Below are 14390 nucleotides of genomic sequence, written 5' to 3'. Positions count from 1 at the left end.
GAAGTGCAGTCCAACACATCTGGGGGGTACCAAGTTGGGGAAGGCTAAGCTGGTGCATTCACCAGTATCCTGTCAGGGTGGACACTGAGCCCATACAATCCCAGAGTAGTTCTGATTCGGAGGAAGAGCAGTCGCTCCTGGGAGAGGAGCGTGCCCCTTTTTCCCAGGGCCCGCAGCTGACAGAGTTTCCTCCCACCCACATTCCTAGATTAGAAAGCAATCCAGGGAGTGACCCAGCACCGATAGCGGACTGGCTGGATGCGCGGCGCAGACGCAGAGAGCGGCGCCAAATGGAGAGCGCGGAAAGGAGGCGTAGCGCCCGGTTGGCGCTCAAAGAACGGTTGCACCCAGAGGATCCAAGGGAAAAGGGGAGGGATTCTCCCTAGTCCTTATATTCAGGGGTCTGCCAGTAATTACTTTTCAAACAGGGACCAACTGTTCTAACTTAGGGCATAGGGATGCTGCTGCTCAGATCTAGTTGCTACCTGTAGAGCTGTTAAGTTGTAAAAGAAGAATAAAGCTTTGAAAAGAATCCCTTTGTCTGTGTCTGGACTTGGCTACTGGATTAGACTGAGAGCCCTCCAAGGAGCCCTTATCATATCCCAAGCTTTAGATAGGCTCCGCTAATATTAAATTGTCCAGTTACAAGTTACCTAGTGTGTAAGTTTCAATAGTTTCTACCACTGTACACTGATGGCACTATATAAATAAATAATAATGGTCATGTTTCTTGTTGTCTTTTAACATTTTGATATTTCATACAATTTTAATATTATCGGTGATTTAATGATATTTTTAACTTCTGTATATTACTATTTCTATTTGTAGGTTTTAACTGTACAAGTTTTAATGTTGAAAAGCCGCCTTGAGTCCCAGTATTGGGAAAAAGGCGGGATATAATAATCATAATCATAATAATACACTTACTAACTAGCTTTAAATTTATAAAAATGATGCCTTTTTGTTTATTTTAGCAAGTGCAGATCCTGTCTGAGCAATCAAATGATCCCGCATGCCATCTGGAAGTATCTGCTTTGACTAATGAAAGCATGGTACTTGCTGTGGATCATAAAATGACTGTAAAGACTTATGGAACAGAAGACCAAAGATCTGCTTGTGAAGCAAAAGTTAGTATAAAATCTACAGGAAAATGCCTCCCGGATTTAGATACAGAATCCAAACATGTAACAGATGAACCCATAAGTTCTCCAAACTGTCCTGATGAATTATCATTTCCTCCAAATAATAACACCAGTACAATGCCTGTGAATTTCTTGGAAAACCACAGCACTACTAAAATGCTTCAGCTACAAATAAACCAGGCTTATAGTAAAAACTCTAAGCCTTTCCATGACGTGGAGGACAGCGATGAAAGAATTGTTACTCTGCTAATGGAAGTCCAGTACTTAAACTCAAATTTGGATTCAAAGGGCAAAGAGTTGGCTGAAAAGAGCACTGCTTGTGCAGAGTTAGACAAAAGAATCATTGTTCTTGAACAAGACAAGGAAGACTTAAGGGAGGCACTTAAATCTGTTACTTTTGATAACCAGCAATTATCCTATAACCTTATGACTCTTGGGATAGAACTTAACAAGGTAAAATCTGATCTGGAAGTGTACAAGATGAGACTGTCTGATACAACAGATGCTCTCGAAGATTTAGAAATGAACAAGGCAGACTGGGTTGAGAAGCTTCTGGAAGCAGAAAATGAAGTGAGGAGGATAAAATCTGAGAAAGCAAATGTTGAGAACCATGCCCTGTCCATGGAGGCTGACACTGAAGAGCTTCAGTCAAAGAATGAGCAGTTAGAAAAAGAAATAGAAAATAAACTGAAAACCATTTTTGGTCTTCAAGATCAGCTTTGTATAATTGCAGCTGAGAGAAACCAGTTTAGTCAAGAACTCAGTGCTTTGTCAAAGGATAAAGAAGAACTGGATCAAATGTGCCAAAAAATGCAGGAGATGATCAAAGAGCTTGAGTCGGGTCAAGTGGATTCTGCTGAATTTATCAGGATACTGGAAGCTGAAGCTGAAACCCAGACAAAATTGCTTCAGGCCGCGAAAGCTGATTCTGATCAGTTATCAACGGAAAAGGACTGCCTTACATTGCAGTTACAGAATTTGGATAAGGTTGTGAGGGATCTTGTGTTAGAAAAAGAAGCAGCACAAACCCAGATAGAGTATCTGAGTGAGGAAAAAGAAGTGAGCCTTAGGGAATATGAAGCATTACAAGGCAAGTTAAGTATCTCCGAAATGGAAAATGCCAAGATATCCAAGTCTTTGGAAGGGTCGCTAATAGAAAAAGGTGAACTCGCAGCCAGACTGAACTCTGCGCAGGAAGAAGTGGATCAGCTGCGATGGGGCATTGAGAAGCTAAAAATAAAAATAGAATCTGACGAAAAGAGCAGGCATCGCCTGGGTGAAAAGCTGAAAGAAAGTGAACGGAAAGCCGACTCTCTTGTAGACAAAATTGAGAACCTCGAAAGAGAATTGCAAATGTCAGAAGAGAATTTGGAAGATGCCATTCTTCAGACAGAAACGGCCAAAGCAGAGACAGAAACAGTGAATGCTGAGATAGAAAACCTGCATGTGAGTTTGCAGAGTTTAGAATGTGAAATGAATGCCTTAAAGGCAGAAAAAAAGTGTGTCGGGAGAGTGCTGAAAGAAAATCAAGACCAAGTATCCAATTTAGAAGTCAGTAATGCCACACTTGTGAAACAGTTGGAAGAAAGGGAGAAAGAAAAGGTGCAAATTAGAGGTGATTATGAAAACACACTGATATTGATGGAATCCCAGTTGAAACAGGCCTTTGAAGAAATGAAACTTTTGCACAGCGAGCAAGAAAACTGCAAGGCAAAAGAACGGGACCTGATTAATGAAATAGCCTTACTCAGAGATGAGAATACACAGGTGGTTCATTACCTGAAGGAAGCAAAATATGAAAATTCTGAAATAAAGCGGTTGATGGAAGCCCTCATCCAGGGATTCCAAGACTTTGAGCAAAAATGGGATGAAAATGATTCCTTTCTTGAGCGCTTGCCAAAAAATGAAACTTTGCAGGCTATCCTTGAGGATCTACAGCTGTCTTTTAAACATCCTGAGGAGGAGTTGGAAGCCATAACCTCTGAAAAATATTCCTTCCTTGGAAAGGTAATGTACAGCCCATTTACAACATGGGTAGAATATCCTGTAGGTCGGGGTGGGCAAAGTGTGGCCTTCCAGATGTTTTGGCCTACAACTCCCGTCAGCCCTAGCCAGCATAGGCAAAGGTGAGGAATGACAGCAGTTCTAGGCCAAAACATCTGGAGAGCCACAACTTCCCCATCCCCACTGTAGGTTAACAGCTTCCGTATGAAATTAAAGGCTGATCTGGCTTTTTACATCCAGGGTAATTAGTGATTGCTAGAATAAATATGTGGGAACTTTAACTGCTGGGAAGTAAAAAGGCTACATGATCAATGGCAGATGTGGTTCAAAGTAATGATAATCCTCTCCATGAAGGGTGGCATCCAAGAGATGTTTCAGATTATATTTCTATTGTTTTCAGCATCAGTATAAAACTATGCTGTCATAAGTAGCAAAAGATACATGCACAGCACAGTCCTGAGCATATTTACTCTGAAGTATCTGCCACTGTGATCAGTGGGGCTTGCACGTAGGCTAAGTGTGCATAGGATTGTCTCCCTAATCCAGCCTTCCCCAACCTGGCACCCTCCAAATGCATCAGTCGACAATTCCCATCACCCCCAGCTGTCATTGTTGGGGGTGATGGGAATTGTTGTCCAACACTTCTGGAGGGTGCTATGTTGGGAAAGGCTGGTCTTTATATGGGCCACTTGTTATATAGCTTCTGCTTAGTGTGCAGAGTAGAAAGCAGATGCATAAGATAAAATCTAAAGCAGACCCTATCTGCTTTTGGATCTCTGGCTGAAATGGTTAGGCCCTGCCCCATGCAGACCATGGATATCAATGGAAACCCTTTTTTTTTAATGGAATTCATTAGACACTGTAGTTAACAGGCCCTAATAGGCGATAGTATGGTTGGCCCAACTGCATGGCAAGTGAAATGAGGATAGAAGTAGTCTTACCTGGAAGTGATGAGCAGCCCTGTTTGATATTTATTTATTTATAGCATTTCTATACTGCCCTTCATCAAATCAGATTCCAGGGCGGTGTACAACAATATAGATCATAAATGATTTAAAACCTAATGCAATAACACTAACATTAATAATCCTGATTCTAAAATGACACCAGATGAAAATTGCACAGCAGACTGAGGGATTACACTAATTAAAATGCCTGGGTAAATAAAAACTTCTTAACCTAGTTCCAAAAATAGTAAATTAGGCGACAGGCGTGCCTGTTTAGGGAGGGCATCCCAAAGCCAGGGAGCCACCACTGAGAAAGCCTCTCCTTGGTGACTACGTAACACATTTCTGATAAAGAAGGCCCTTTTAGTAGGGTGTGACAAAATCACCTGCTTGTTGTGTTAATCTGTTTTGTTGTATTAATATTAAGGCATTTAGTTTTGCAGGAAATGCATGTACAGGTAGGAAAGGCTTAACTGTGGGGTGGATGGGGCTTGTGTGTGATTGGCTGTTTTAGTTCTACCTAGGCAGGGGGAGTGAGTGGTGTCTCAGGAGGTTTTCTGTTTTGTCAGTCAGTGTTAGTTCTGGGGAGAGATAGTGTGGGAAGTTGGACAGAGCACCATCTTGTATGTGGTGGGAGGATTTAGAATGATAGTGAGGCAGGCTTAGGCTAATTAATGACATCTTGTAAATAATAAACTTTTATTCTATTTACCTGTGTTAAATCTATGTGCCAGGTTGGTCTTCGTTTACGCTACTTCATACATGAGCACATGTTAGCCAGCACCCAGTTCCCAAATTAGAAATAACAGTAACAGTGATAAGTATGACACACTTGGCGTTAATTGTGGCTGGGTAATAGGTTAGCTAAGTCAGTGGGTACAGTTGAATTGGCAGTGATTTGGCTTATTATCCTAGGCATGAAGGATTAATAGGGAAAAGCCTAGGTAAAGGAGGGCCAGACATCACACAGGGCCTCTATGGAAGATCATAAAACGTGGGCAGACCGGTATGGAAAGAGGCACTCATTCAGGTATTTTGATCCCAAGTGTTTAAGGCTTTAAAAGGAAGTACCAGCAATTTGCATTGGGCTACAAGTGAATAGGCAACCAATGCAGCTGTTTTGGTTACGTGAGAAGTGTCCACCACAATGCCATAATTTTTTAATGATCATTTTGCAGGTGGAGAACCTTCAGCAAATAGTGCAGCTCAAGGAGAAATCTGATTCTTTCCATCGTACGTTTCAGCAGTGGTTGGATACCTATAGAGAACTAAAGCAGGAAAAAAAGCAAATGGTGAAGCAGATTCATGAACTGGAAACTCAGCTAAAGTTGGCAGATACATGTATGTGGCACATATATTTTAAAAGGAAACAGTAGCCCTCTTTTATTAATAGCTCCAGCTGCCATTAGAATCCAAACAAATAATTGCTGTTTGCTATAACCCTAAAAGAAGGATATGCTGAAATTCTGTTTGGGTTATATTAAGCACCAACCCCTGTATCTATACAGCCCCTTTTATCCCTCTTGGTGACCTTCCTCGCCACACCACTTGCTCTTTCACCCTCTGACAACAGCTGAGAGGATGCCCCTCTCTCATTTTTCATTTGAAATGTCTGGCAAATTGAGAGTAGTTATTTATTTACTAAAATATTTTTTACTCCGCCTTTTGGTTCAAATAGCCAGTAGAACGACCTGCAAATTGTAGCTTAAAAATGCAAAATTAAAACTATTTTAGCATCTCATACAGTACAACATGTCAACAGTAAAAGAACAGCCAAAACCCAGGCAAGTAGTCACCCAAAACACAATCGGAAAGCATCAAACAGTCACTGAATGAACACTGTCCAAAAAGCAGGAGTGAGGAAATGGACTAGACTTTCCCTGGGGGGGAATTACTCAACCTTGGTGCCACTGCCAAGAAGACCCTGTCCCAGATGATTCATCCACCATACTGGCAAGTGGGGAACTCGGAGGAGGGACTCTGAGGAAATTCTTACGGTATAGGGCAGGTACATACCTAAAAGAATACATAAAGTATTTTCTGTTCTCCAAAGCAGACTGTTCAAATATGTTAATGTTCTATTTGGGCACTTTCTCAGATATTTAACCCAACTAGTTCACTTGAAAATATTGTCAAGTTTTTGTTTCTAAGCCTTTAATGGTTAGTAACGACCCTTCATGCTTTGTGTAGGTTTTCACAGGGATGTTGCTACAGAGGAAATAAGGTTGGAGCTGGAAGGACTGAGGGAAGCAGTTGAAGAGAAAACCACAGAGGCAGATCAGAACCTGGAGAAGTACTGTGGCTTGATAATTAATCACCATAAATTAGAAGAGGAAAATGAGATGCTAAGAACACAAGTCTCCCTACTGAATACTCGGCTCAAGCAGTTGTCAAGTGTCACCACTTCTCCTTTCCAGAGTCCAGGAAGCCCAACGAAAATTACTGATAGGCTGCTTATGGAAAACGCCCCATCTGAAGATCTTACTAAGATTACCTTGGAGAGACAAAATTGCCAAGAAAACAGAAGCAGTGGTAAGAAGACAAGATCTTTACTAGAGGCTATTGCTAAAAAAACTGAAAAGAAAACCACATTTCTTCAGCATGGCCCAACAGTGCTCCAAGACAACACAGAATATGAGTCAGATGGCTCCCCAGAGGTGGGGGGCAAAGGTAAACGATGTTTTGTGTGTTGAACTTGGTTTTTGTTTAGAACAGATGGTATTTCTCTTACGCTTATAATTATAAATATATTTGAATGGGGTTTGGGATCTCATGAATAATGAACTGACACTGCTGGAAGAACATAGGAAGCTGCCTTAGGTAGGTGCCGTTGGTCCATCTAGCTCAGCATTGTCAGCACTGACTGGCCCCGGGTCTCTGGGTGTTCAGCCAGGGGTATTTTCCAGCACCACCTGGAGATGCCAGGGATTGAACCTGGAACTTTGCATGCTAAGCACGTGCTCTGCCACTGAGCTGTGACCCTTCCCATGGCAGCGGTGGGCACTGGTCACCAAAGGTGTATATAACAGAATGATTACAGATGTCTTTTTAAAAACAGTACTTTGGGTAAACAGTTTGTAGCACTTAAAGCCTAGCAGCCTTCAAGGCAGAAACTTCGGGGATATCAGACTTCTTTGATGAAAGCAGAAAAAAGGTCTGAGGGATATATCTAGTGCAGGCTCATTCTCTTGCTCTCTAGTCCCTCGCTCTCTCTCTCAGGGGGAGGGCCCATAGATCAGTGGTAGAACATATCCCTTGCATACGGAAGGACCTAAGTTCAATCCATGGGATCAATACTTAAAAGTATCTCTTGGGTAACAGTGCTGGGAAAGGCTATGGAGAGCTGCCCCAGAGTAGACAATACTGGGCTAGATGGGTCGGTGGTCTAATCCTTATAATGCAGCTTTATACATGCATATTTGTTCTCTCTCTCAACGTACAAACTGGCTGTGTGCGCACATAACACTAAGCCATGGTTTATGTTAACCATGATTTGTTTCTTTAGTCATGAATTGTCTTGCAGATGAGCAAACAAACCATGGCTTGGTTTTCATACTTCTGTGTTGTTTCTCTCCAGTCCATTTTGCCAACCTTCAGATTTGTTGGGCACCCCTGTTTCAGGGCAGTGCAAACAAGCCAGAGATAAGCCACAGTTCCAGGTTCAGACATCATGACAAGCCATGGTTTAAACAAGACAGACTTCATAAGCCAATAAACAACCATGGCTTCTGTTTGCGGTTTGTAGCTGGTTAGCAAACCGTGGTTTGTTTGCAAGGATGGGTTCAGATTTCTACAAACCACACCATGTCACACTTATGTAGAAACCAGGCCTTATATTTCCCCCTCCTCTGCTTTTCCCATAGAATGACAGGTGAGATCATGTAGTGGCAAGCAGTAAGGTGTGTATGGGGTGGGGGGAGATTTGGCAAGCTGAAGGATGAACCTGTGGATCTTACATTACCTAATATACTAGTAGTAACTCACAAACCACTCACTGCTGATGAAATCACAAAGAATACCATGGGACGACGCCGGAATAAAAGTTCACATGCTCAGTTCCATGGAGGATGAATCCTTCTATTCCATATAATCGCTCAGCGCTGGAGATTTGACATTCTGTGTAAAAGCAGCAGGGACCAACTCACAGACAGAAATAATTATTTATCAAGTAGACATGCCTCTCCAGGATACTGAGCAAACACTTCACCTGTAATTCGGAAATTGCAATGTAATCAAATTGTAAGGATTTAATTCACAAAGAAAGAAAATCTTTGTAAAATCTCACATAATCACGACTAGCACTAGATGCGCCTGATTTCGGAAGCTAAGCAGGGTCAGCCCTGGTTAGTACTTGGATAGGAGACCGCCTGGGAATCAGGCTTCCTGCATTGAGCAGGGGGTTGGACTTGATGGTCTTGTAGGCCCCTTCCACCTCTATGAGTCCATGATTCTAATCTTCAGGTGTTGCAGTGCCCATCTCAGAACAGGTGAGATGCTTATTTGACATTGGTTTAATGCTTTCCTTTTTTTACTGTTAATGTTTTTCATAAAGGTATAATTAAATGAGTGATGATTGCCACACACTTTTCTCCTCAGGATTTTCTGATATGCTTCCAAGAAATAGCAGTTCTTGCATTTCCCATAGAACATTCTTAATTCCAAGGACAAGTCCCTGTCTCGTGGATCCAAGCTTGAGATCACCACCATTTACTGATAACTCAGTTGAGAGCAATTCCTTGTTTGAGAACCTTAAAGCGACAGCAGAGGGCAGCAAACTACAAAAGGTAACTGGTATTATTAAACATGTGTTTGAATGTATCAGAGCCCAAGAAATTCATATTGTGCGTTTGTCTGTCCAAGTGCTCTATGTGCCTTATCATCCAAACATATCAGTATGATGACAAAAAAAGACTACAGAATGGTGAATCTAGGCAAGAGATGTCTTTTGTTCCCCCCCCTTGTGATCAAAGGTGCTTCCAGACAGATAGCTCCTGTCACTAACAATCAAAAAGCATCATACAGCTATTTATTTGTTGGTTTGTTAACAAATTTTCCTCAGCAAGGAAACTTTAAGCAGGGCTGAGCCAGCCATCTATAAGAGGCAACAGATTCGCCCAGGGAAGGGGGTGGGTGGGATCCACAGGCCCAATGCTTAGGCAACGTAACTGCCGCCTGCTAACCCCACAGGGAAAAGTGATAATTTGCCGCCGACATTCAGCAGCAAACCACTGCTTTTCCCCCATGGGACTATCAAGCGTTGGTTATGTTGCGCTAGCATTGGTTTACGCTAGCGCCACATCATTGACGCTAGCGCCAGGACACTGTTGGATACTACCCTGTGTTCTGCTCCTGCACACAGAAATGTGAAAATAGTCCTCGTTGGGATGAATTAGCAACATCTTTCTTGCATAGCTAAAATAACTTCAGTTTTCGGTGTGTGTATGTTTCCAGATAAAGGATGCTCAGCTCCAAGAAATACAAGCTACTGGTTCACCCTTGGGCTTTACTCCTAGATCTCCCCTTTCTGCCTGTAATCAGTCAACAGAAGCACTTTCTGGAAGATCTGCTGAGTACCTCGATGCAATTAAAACCAGACCTTCTCTAAGTACTGAAGAAAATGAGCTGGATGAAGCCTGCCATGTTCAGTAACTCCAGACTACGATTATTTCAGACATAAAATCCTGTGGGCAAGGGATTGTTCTGACATGAAATCCTGAGGGGAAAAAATTCCATCCATGAACTTCCTTCAGGGCCATGTCACACCATACACAGTTGATGTGGGAGGTGTATGCTTACTGCTCTGTCTTCGAGCCTGCCACCAATCCCAGCTTCCTGGTGCGTGTATCTATATGGTATAATCAATGATAAAAACACATGTTGCCACAAATTTGTGCATGTATGCATGTATTTCCGGGGAGTGGGGGGGATTCAAGAGGGGCAAAATCCTGAAGTAGCTCCCTAGCTTTGTGGACAATTATTGTCAAGATTCCTGCAACTGTCTTTCCTCAGTCACACATTTTGAGTCAGATGTGAATCCCTTCCTCCCCATATACAATTCAGACAGAGTATCCCACTGTAGGTTGTGTCAAGTCTGGGGGGCAAGTTACTCATCTAATTCAAAATTATCCAAGAATGGGAGGTATAATTCACTTTAGTTTACTTTGTCTGGAAGAAGGGAACGGGTTTGGGTCTGTCTCTCCTCAAGAAATCTTGCCTCCATACTTCTGGTTTCCTATATCTGTCCAACATAATTTTATTTCGGGACGGGGGGGGGGGGGGCGGATTTAGACAGCTGCCCTTAGTAGAAGTTGCCATTCCTTTCTTCACTTTTCACAGATCTTTAGGGATGCTAGGGTCTTGACACACCTGTAAAGTTTGGGAGAGTTCAGACCTAACACTAAATCATGGTTTAATGCTATGTGCATGAACAGAAAGGAGCCCAAGCAAGTCAATGGAGTCTCTGGAGGAGGAATAAACTAGGAGCTAGTTTCACTTTGCCCAATTCCTGGCTTGTTGTTATGTGCGAACCAGGAGTCATGGTGTAAAATAAACTAGCTTGTTAAACAAGGCAGCTAAATAATACAGGTTTTGTAGTTGACTAAACAAGCCAACTACAAACTAGAGTTTAATTTACACCATGATTCCTGGTTTGCACATAACAACAAGCCAGGAATCAGGCAAAGTGAAACAGACTTCTGGTTTAGTCCTTCTCCTGGCTGTGTGGGAGAAATAGAGGGGAATGCTCATGTGTCTAACTTTCTGCTTGTGTGTAAAACGAGCAAATGGTTTAGTGTTACATGCAAATGCAGTCACCGTTTTTTCTTTCTGTAATCTGACTGGAGATACAGACCCTCCCCCTGCAACCTTCAAAGTTGAAACAATTAGAGTAGAGCCAGAGGTATGTTCTACCCTTGTCTAAAGCTTTCTTTCTAACTGAAAAACAAAACAAAATGTGTTCACCGCTCAAGTCCAATAATTCCTCACTCCCTCTACTTTTGTCCATTGGGATTTATGAACATTGCTTACTTGCGGATAGTCCACCAAAGCTATTGGCTAAGAGGTCCACTTAGAGAATAGTTATTTTAAAATGAAAAAAAGAAAGAAAAGGCAAGCAACAAGGAAACTGTGTGCAATAGGTCTGGATTGACATCATTCCAGATAAGAAACCTTTGGAACAGTAATTTTCAAATTGGAACACATCGCCTCAAGGGTACTCACGCTCTCATCAAGGTTACAAAGTACCTAAGGGATACAGATTCACTTCAGGGAACAGAAATAGCTTGCTGCCTGTACAATCCTGCTAAGTGGGTTTTTTCCCCCTTCTTTTTTGAAACTTGCCTTTCAGTGCCTCATATAATAGTGGCTGTACAAGCAGGCCGTTCTTGAAATTTTTAAATGTGTCAGTGCCTCTGAAAGCAATGTAGGTGAGGATCCATAGTACAGTCAAATAGTTCTGCACACCCCTGCTGGACAAGGTACTTTTAGAACTGGGGGAGTTTCAAACATAGTTTGTGATGAAATGGCATGTGGATCAGATGTCCAAAAGGAGAAAAGGTAACAAATCCCACTGGTTGTGTGTAAACTCTTGGGCTTGTTGGATCGTGGCCTTAGTATTTAAGTCACAGAAATTGTGCAATTCCATTCTATTCAGCAAAAGCTTCAGTTGTTGAGTCCAGCTTGGTCTCTGGACTTGAAGGAAGATGGGAATAAACTGGATAGGGCATTGGGAAGTTAACATGATGTAGGAATAAGTATAGAATGCAAAAAATAGGTGGAAAGGTTAAAGGCGATATTCATGTATAACTTGTTTTATGTAGCAGTCTAATGGAGTTTTAATAGGTTTTCAGCTATATAAACAGCTACCATAACGGGAAGTGGGGAAGATGGCCAATTCAGGAAGGATAAGAGCTTAAACTGGATGAGGAAAAACATTAAAAAGAAAAAGATTAAAAAGAAACTTGTGAAATCCACTTTGGTGGAAACATTTAAGTTGGATTGGATATAATGGAGTCACAAATCGCTAACATATATTTGGCCCCACATAAAGACATGCAGCTACTGAAGCTGATATTTTAGACACTTATAAACCACAAGAAATCTAATAATGTACTACATAAAAACTGCTGTGTATATAATCCTATTATAAGATACTAAACATTTTTGTATAATGCTACAGAATGTACACTGACTTACATACTGCCCTCCTTGATATGCCTTACTACCTGTTAAATTACTATTACTATTAAATTACTATGAGTTACTATTTTTCTATACCTCATGCCTACACAGCCTAGTTTGCTGTCCTTCTATGGTACATTTTTTACTAAGCTCAAAAATTCCATTGCTTGTTCAAGTCTGTAGATTTGGTAGACCAATTTTCCTTGAATGAAGGTGGTTCCATACACTGCAATGAAGCAGGCATTGTGCCCAGGGCCACAGTAACTGGTGGAGGAGCCCATCGGATCAATCCTGATGCCCATTCCCTCCTTCAAGGCTTAAACCAAAATCCTTCATTATTTTTTTTGTTTCATAAACATGTGTATGATTGATGCCGTTGATAGAAGCTTGATGTGATGGAGTGGTCTACTTTGATTTCCACCCATCAATTTACTGTAGTAAATTGATAGTAAAGCTTGATGTAATGGAGTGGTCTACTTTGATTTCCACCCGTCAATTTACTATAGTAAATTGATAGTAAATTGATAGTAAAGCTTGATGTGATGGAGTGGTCTACTTTGATTTCCACCCGTCAATCAATTTACTGTAGTAAATTGATAGTAAATTGATAGTAAAGCTTGATGTGATGGAGTGGTCTACTTTGATTTCCACCCGTCAATCAATTTACTGTAGTAAATTGATAGTAAATTGATAGTAAAGAAAGCACAAAGATTTTCACCCCAATCCAGCCAGGGAAATACACTTCCAGAAGTAGGCTTAAGTGCGCATAGGTGATGGGGGATTTGTATCTTTGTTTCAGTGCTCATCAGAGCTTCATTGAACTGGCTTGATGCACATCTTCATCTAATGGCACTTTGAGTGTATGTATGCATGAGAGAGAAAGAGAGAGAATACAACCAGAGATAGATTTGGAGCCTTATATGCAGAAGTTGAGAGCATGCCATAGAATATTCTGCTAAGCGTCTTATGTCTCCACAACACTCCGCATGTAATGAGTACAGTGTAATAGTGACCACCGGCCAGTTCGCACATCACAACAAGCCACCCTGAGAACAAGCAACAGTGGGTTGGTTGTTCACTCGCCAGCCCATGTTATGCCTGACAGATGATCAGGCACTCTGCAGCTTGCCATGGCTTGTTTTCCTCTTAGTCCTCCCAGCATGTATCCCATGGACCTTTGCAGCGCATCCTGAGCAGCCTACTCTGCTAATGAGTACATTTGTGCTCACAATTTGAGTAGAGGTTATTTTGTAGATTTTCACCTTCCGGGAGATTTGCACATATTTAACTTTTTTCTTTCTTTTTTTTTTTGTTTTACCTTTGTGGAGATTTGTGGAAAGTTAACTCCTTTTTTAAAACAAAACTTCTGGGGAGATTTGCACAAATCCACTAAAGCAGAGTAACTACTGTGCTAAGGAAGTAATGTTAAATATACTGTATCTTTCTATCTTCACATATCCACAAACCTCCCAGAAGATTGGGGGGGGGGGGAATAATAACATTAAATCTGCACAAATCTCCACGAACTCCTATCAGTCTTAGCAAGCCTAGCCAATGGTCAGAGATGGTGACAGCTGTACTCCAAAACCTCTGGAGGGCTTCAGGTTGGGGAAGACTGGCCTAGATCTACCATCCGCCACAAAATGATCATAGAATAGTAGGGTTGGAAGGGGCCTACGAGACCATCGAGTCCAACCTCCTGCTCAATGCAGGAATCCAAGTCAGAGCATCCGTTACAGATGGCTTTCCAGCCTCAAGTATACCTCCAGTGTGGGAGAGCCCACTACCTCCCTAGGGAATTGGTTCCATTGTCATATTGCTCTGCATATACTATATTGCATATAGTCAGGAAGTTTTTGCTGATGTTCAGCCAGAATCTGGCTTTCTGTGTCCTGCACTCTGGGATGATCAAGAAGAGCTCCTGGCCTTCCTCTCTGTGACAACCTTTCAAGTACTTGAAGAGCGCTATCATATCTCCCATCAGTCTTCTCTTCTCAAGGCTAAACGTGCCCAGTTCTTTCAGTCTGTCTTCATAGGGCTTTGTTTCCAGTCCCCTGATCATCTTTGTTGCCCTCCTCTGAACCCTCTCCAGCTTGTCTGCATCCTTCTTAAAGTGCAG

The 14390-nt window shown here is 41.9% G+C and overlaps 1 protein-coding gene across 2 annotated transcripts in view; it reads left to right on the top strand.

Annotated features, from left to right (window-relative positions):
- Positions 1 to 12363, top strand: part of CENPF (centromere protein F) — a 42590-nt gene extending 30227 nt beyond the window's left edge. Inside the window, exons 14-18 of one of the 2 annotated variants that reach the window (XM_084828801.1) lie at positions 975 to 3149; positions 5272 to 5434; positions 6284 to 6763; positions 8690 to 8877; positions 9545 to 12363. In XM_084828801.1, coding sequence (XP_084684927.1) covers positions 975 to 3149; positions 5272 to 5434; positions 6284 to 6763; positions 8690 to 8877; positions 9545 to 9742 — 3204 coding nt within the window. In that variant the 3' untranslated portion in view covers positions 9743 to 12363. Of the gene's footprint in view, positions 1 to 974; positions 3150 to 5271; positions 5435 to 6283; positions 6876 to 8689; positions 8878 to 9544 lie in introns of those variants that run through there. The other variant, XM_084828802.1, reaches the window with a different exon arrangement.
- Positions 12364 to 14390: the final 2027 nt, after the last annotated feature.

The sequence above is a fragment of the Heloderma suspectum genome, chromosome 1, assembly GCF_057233095.1.
Source record: "Heloderma suspectum isolate Gila_16-S chromosome 1, 16-S_ref, whole genome shotgun sequence".
NCBI classification, from domain to species: domain Eukaryota; kingdom Metazoa; phylum Chordata; class Lepidosauria; order Squamata; family Helodermatidae; genus Heloderma; species Heloderma suspectum.
This window is presented reverse-complemented; position numbering and strand designations above follow the sequence as displayed.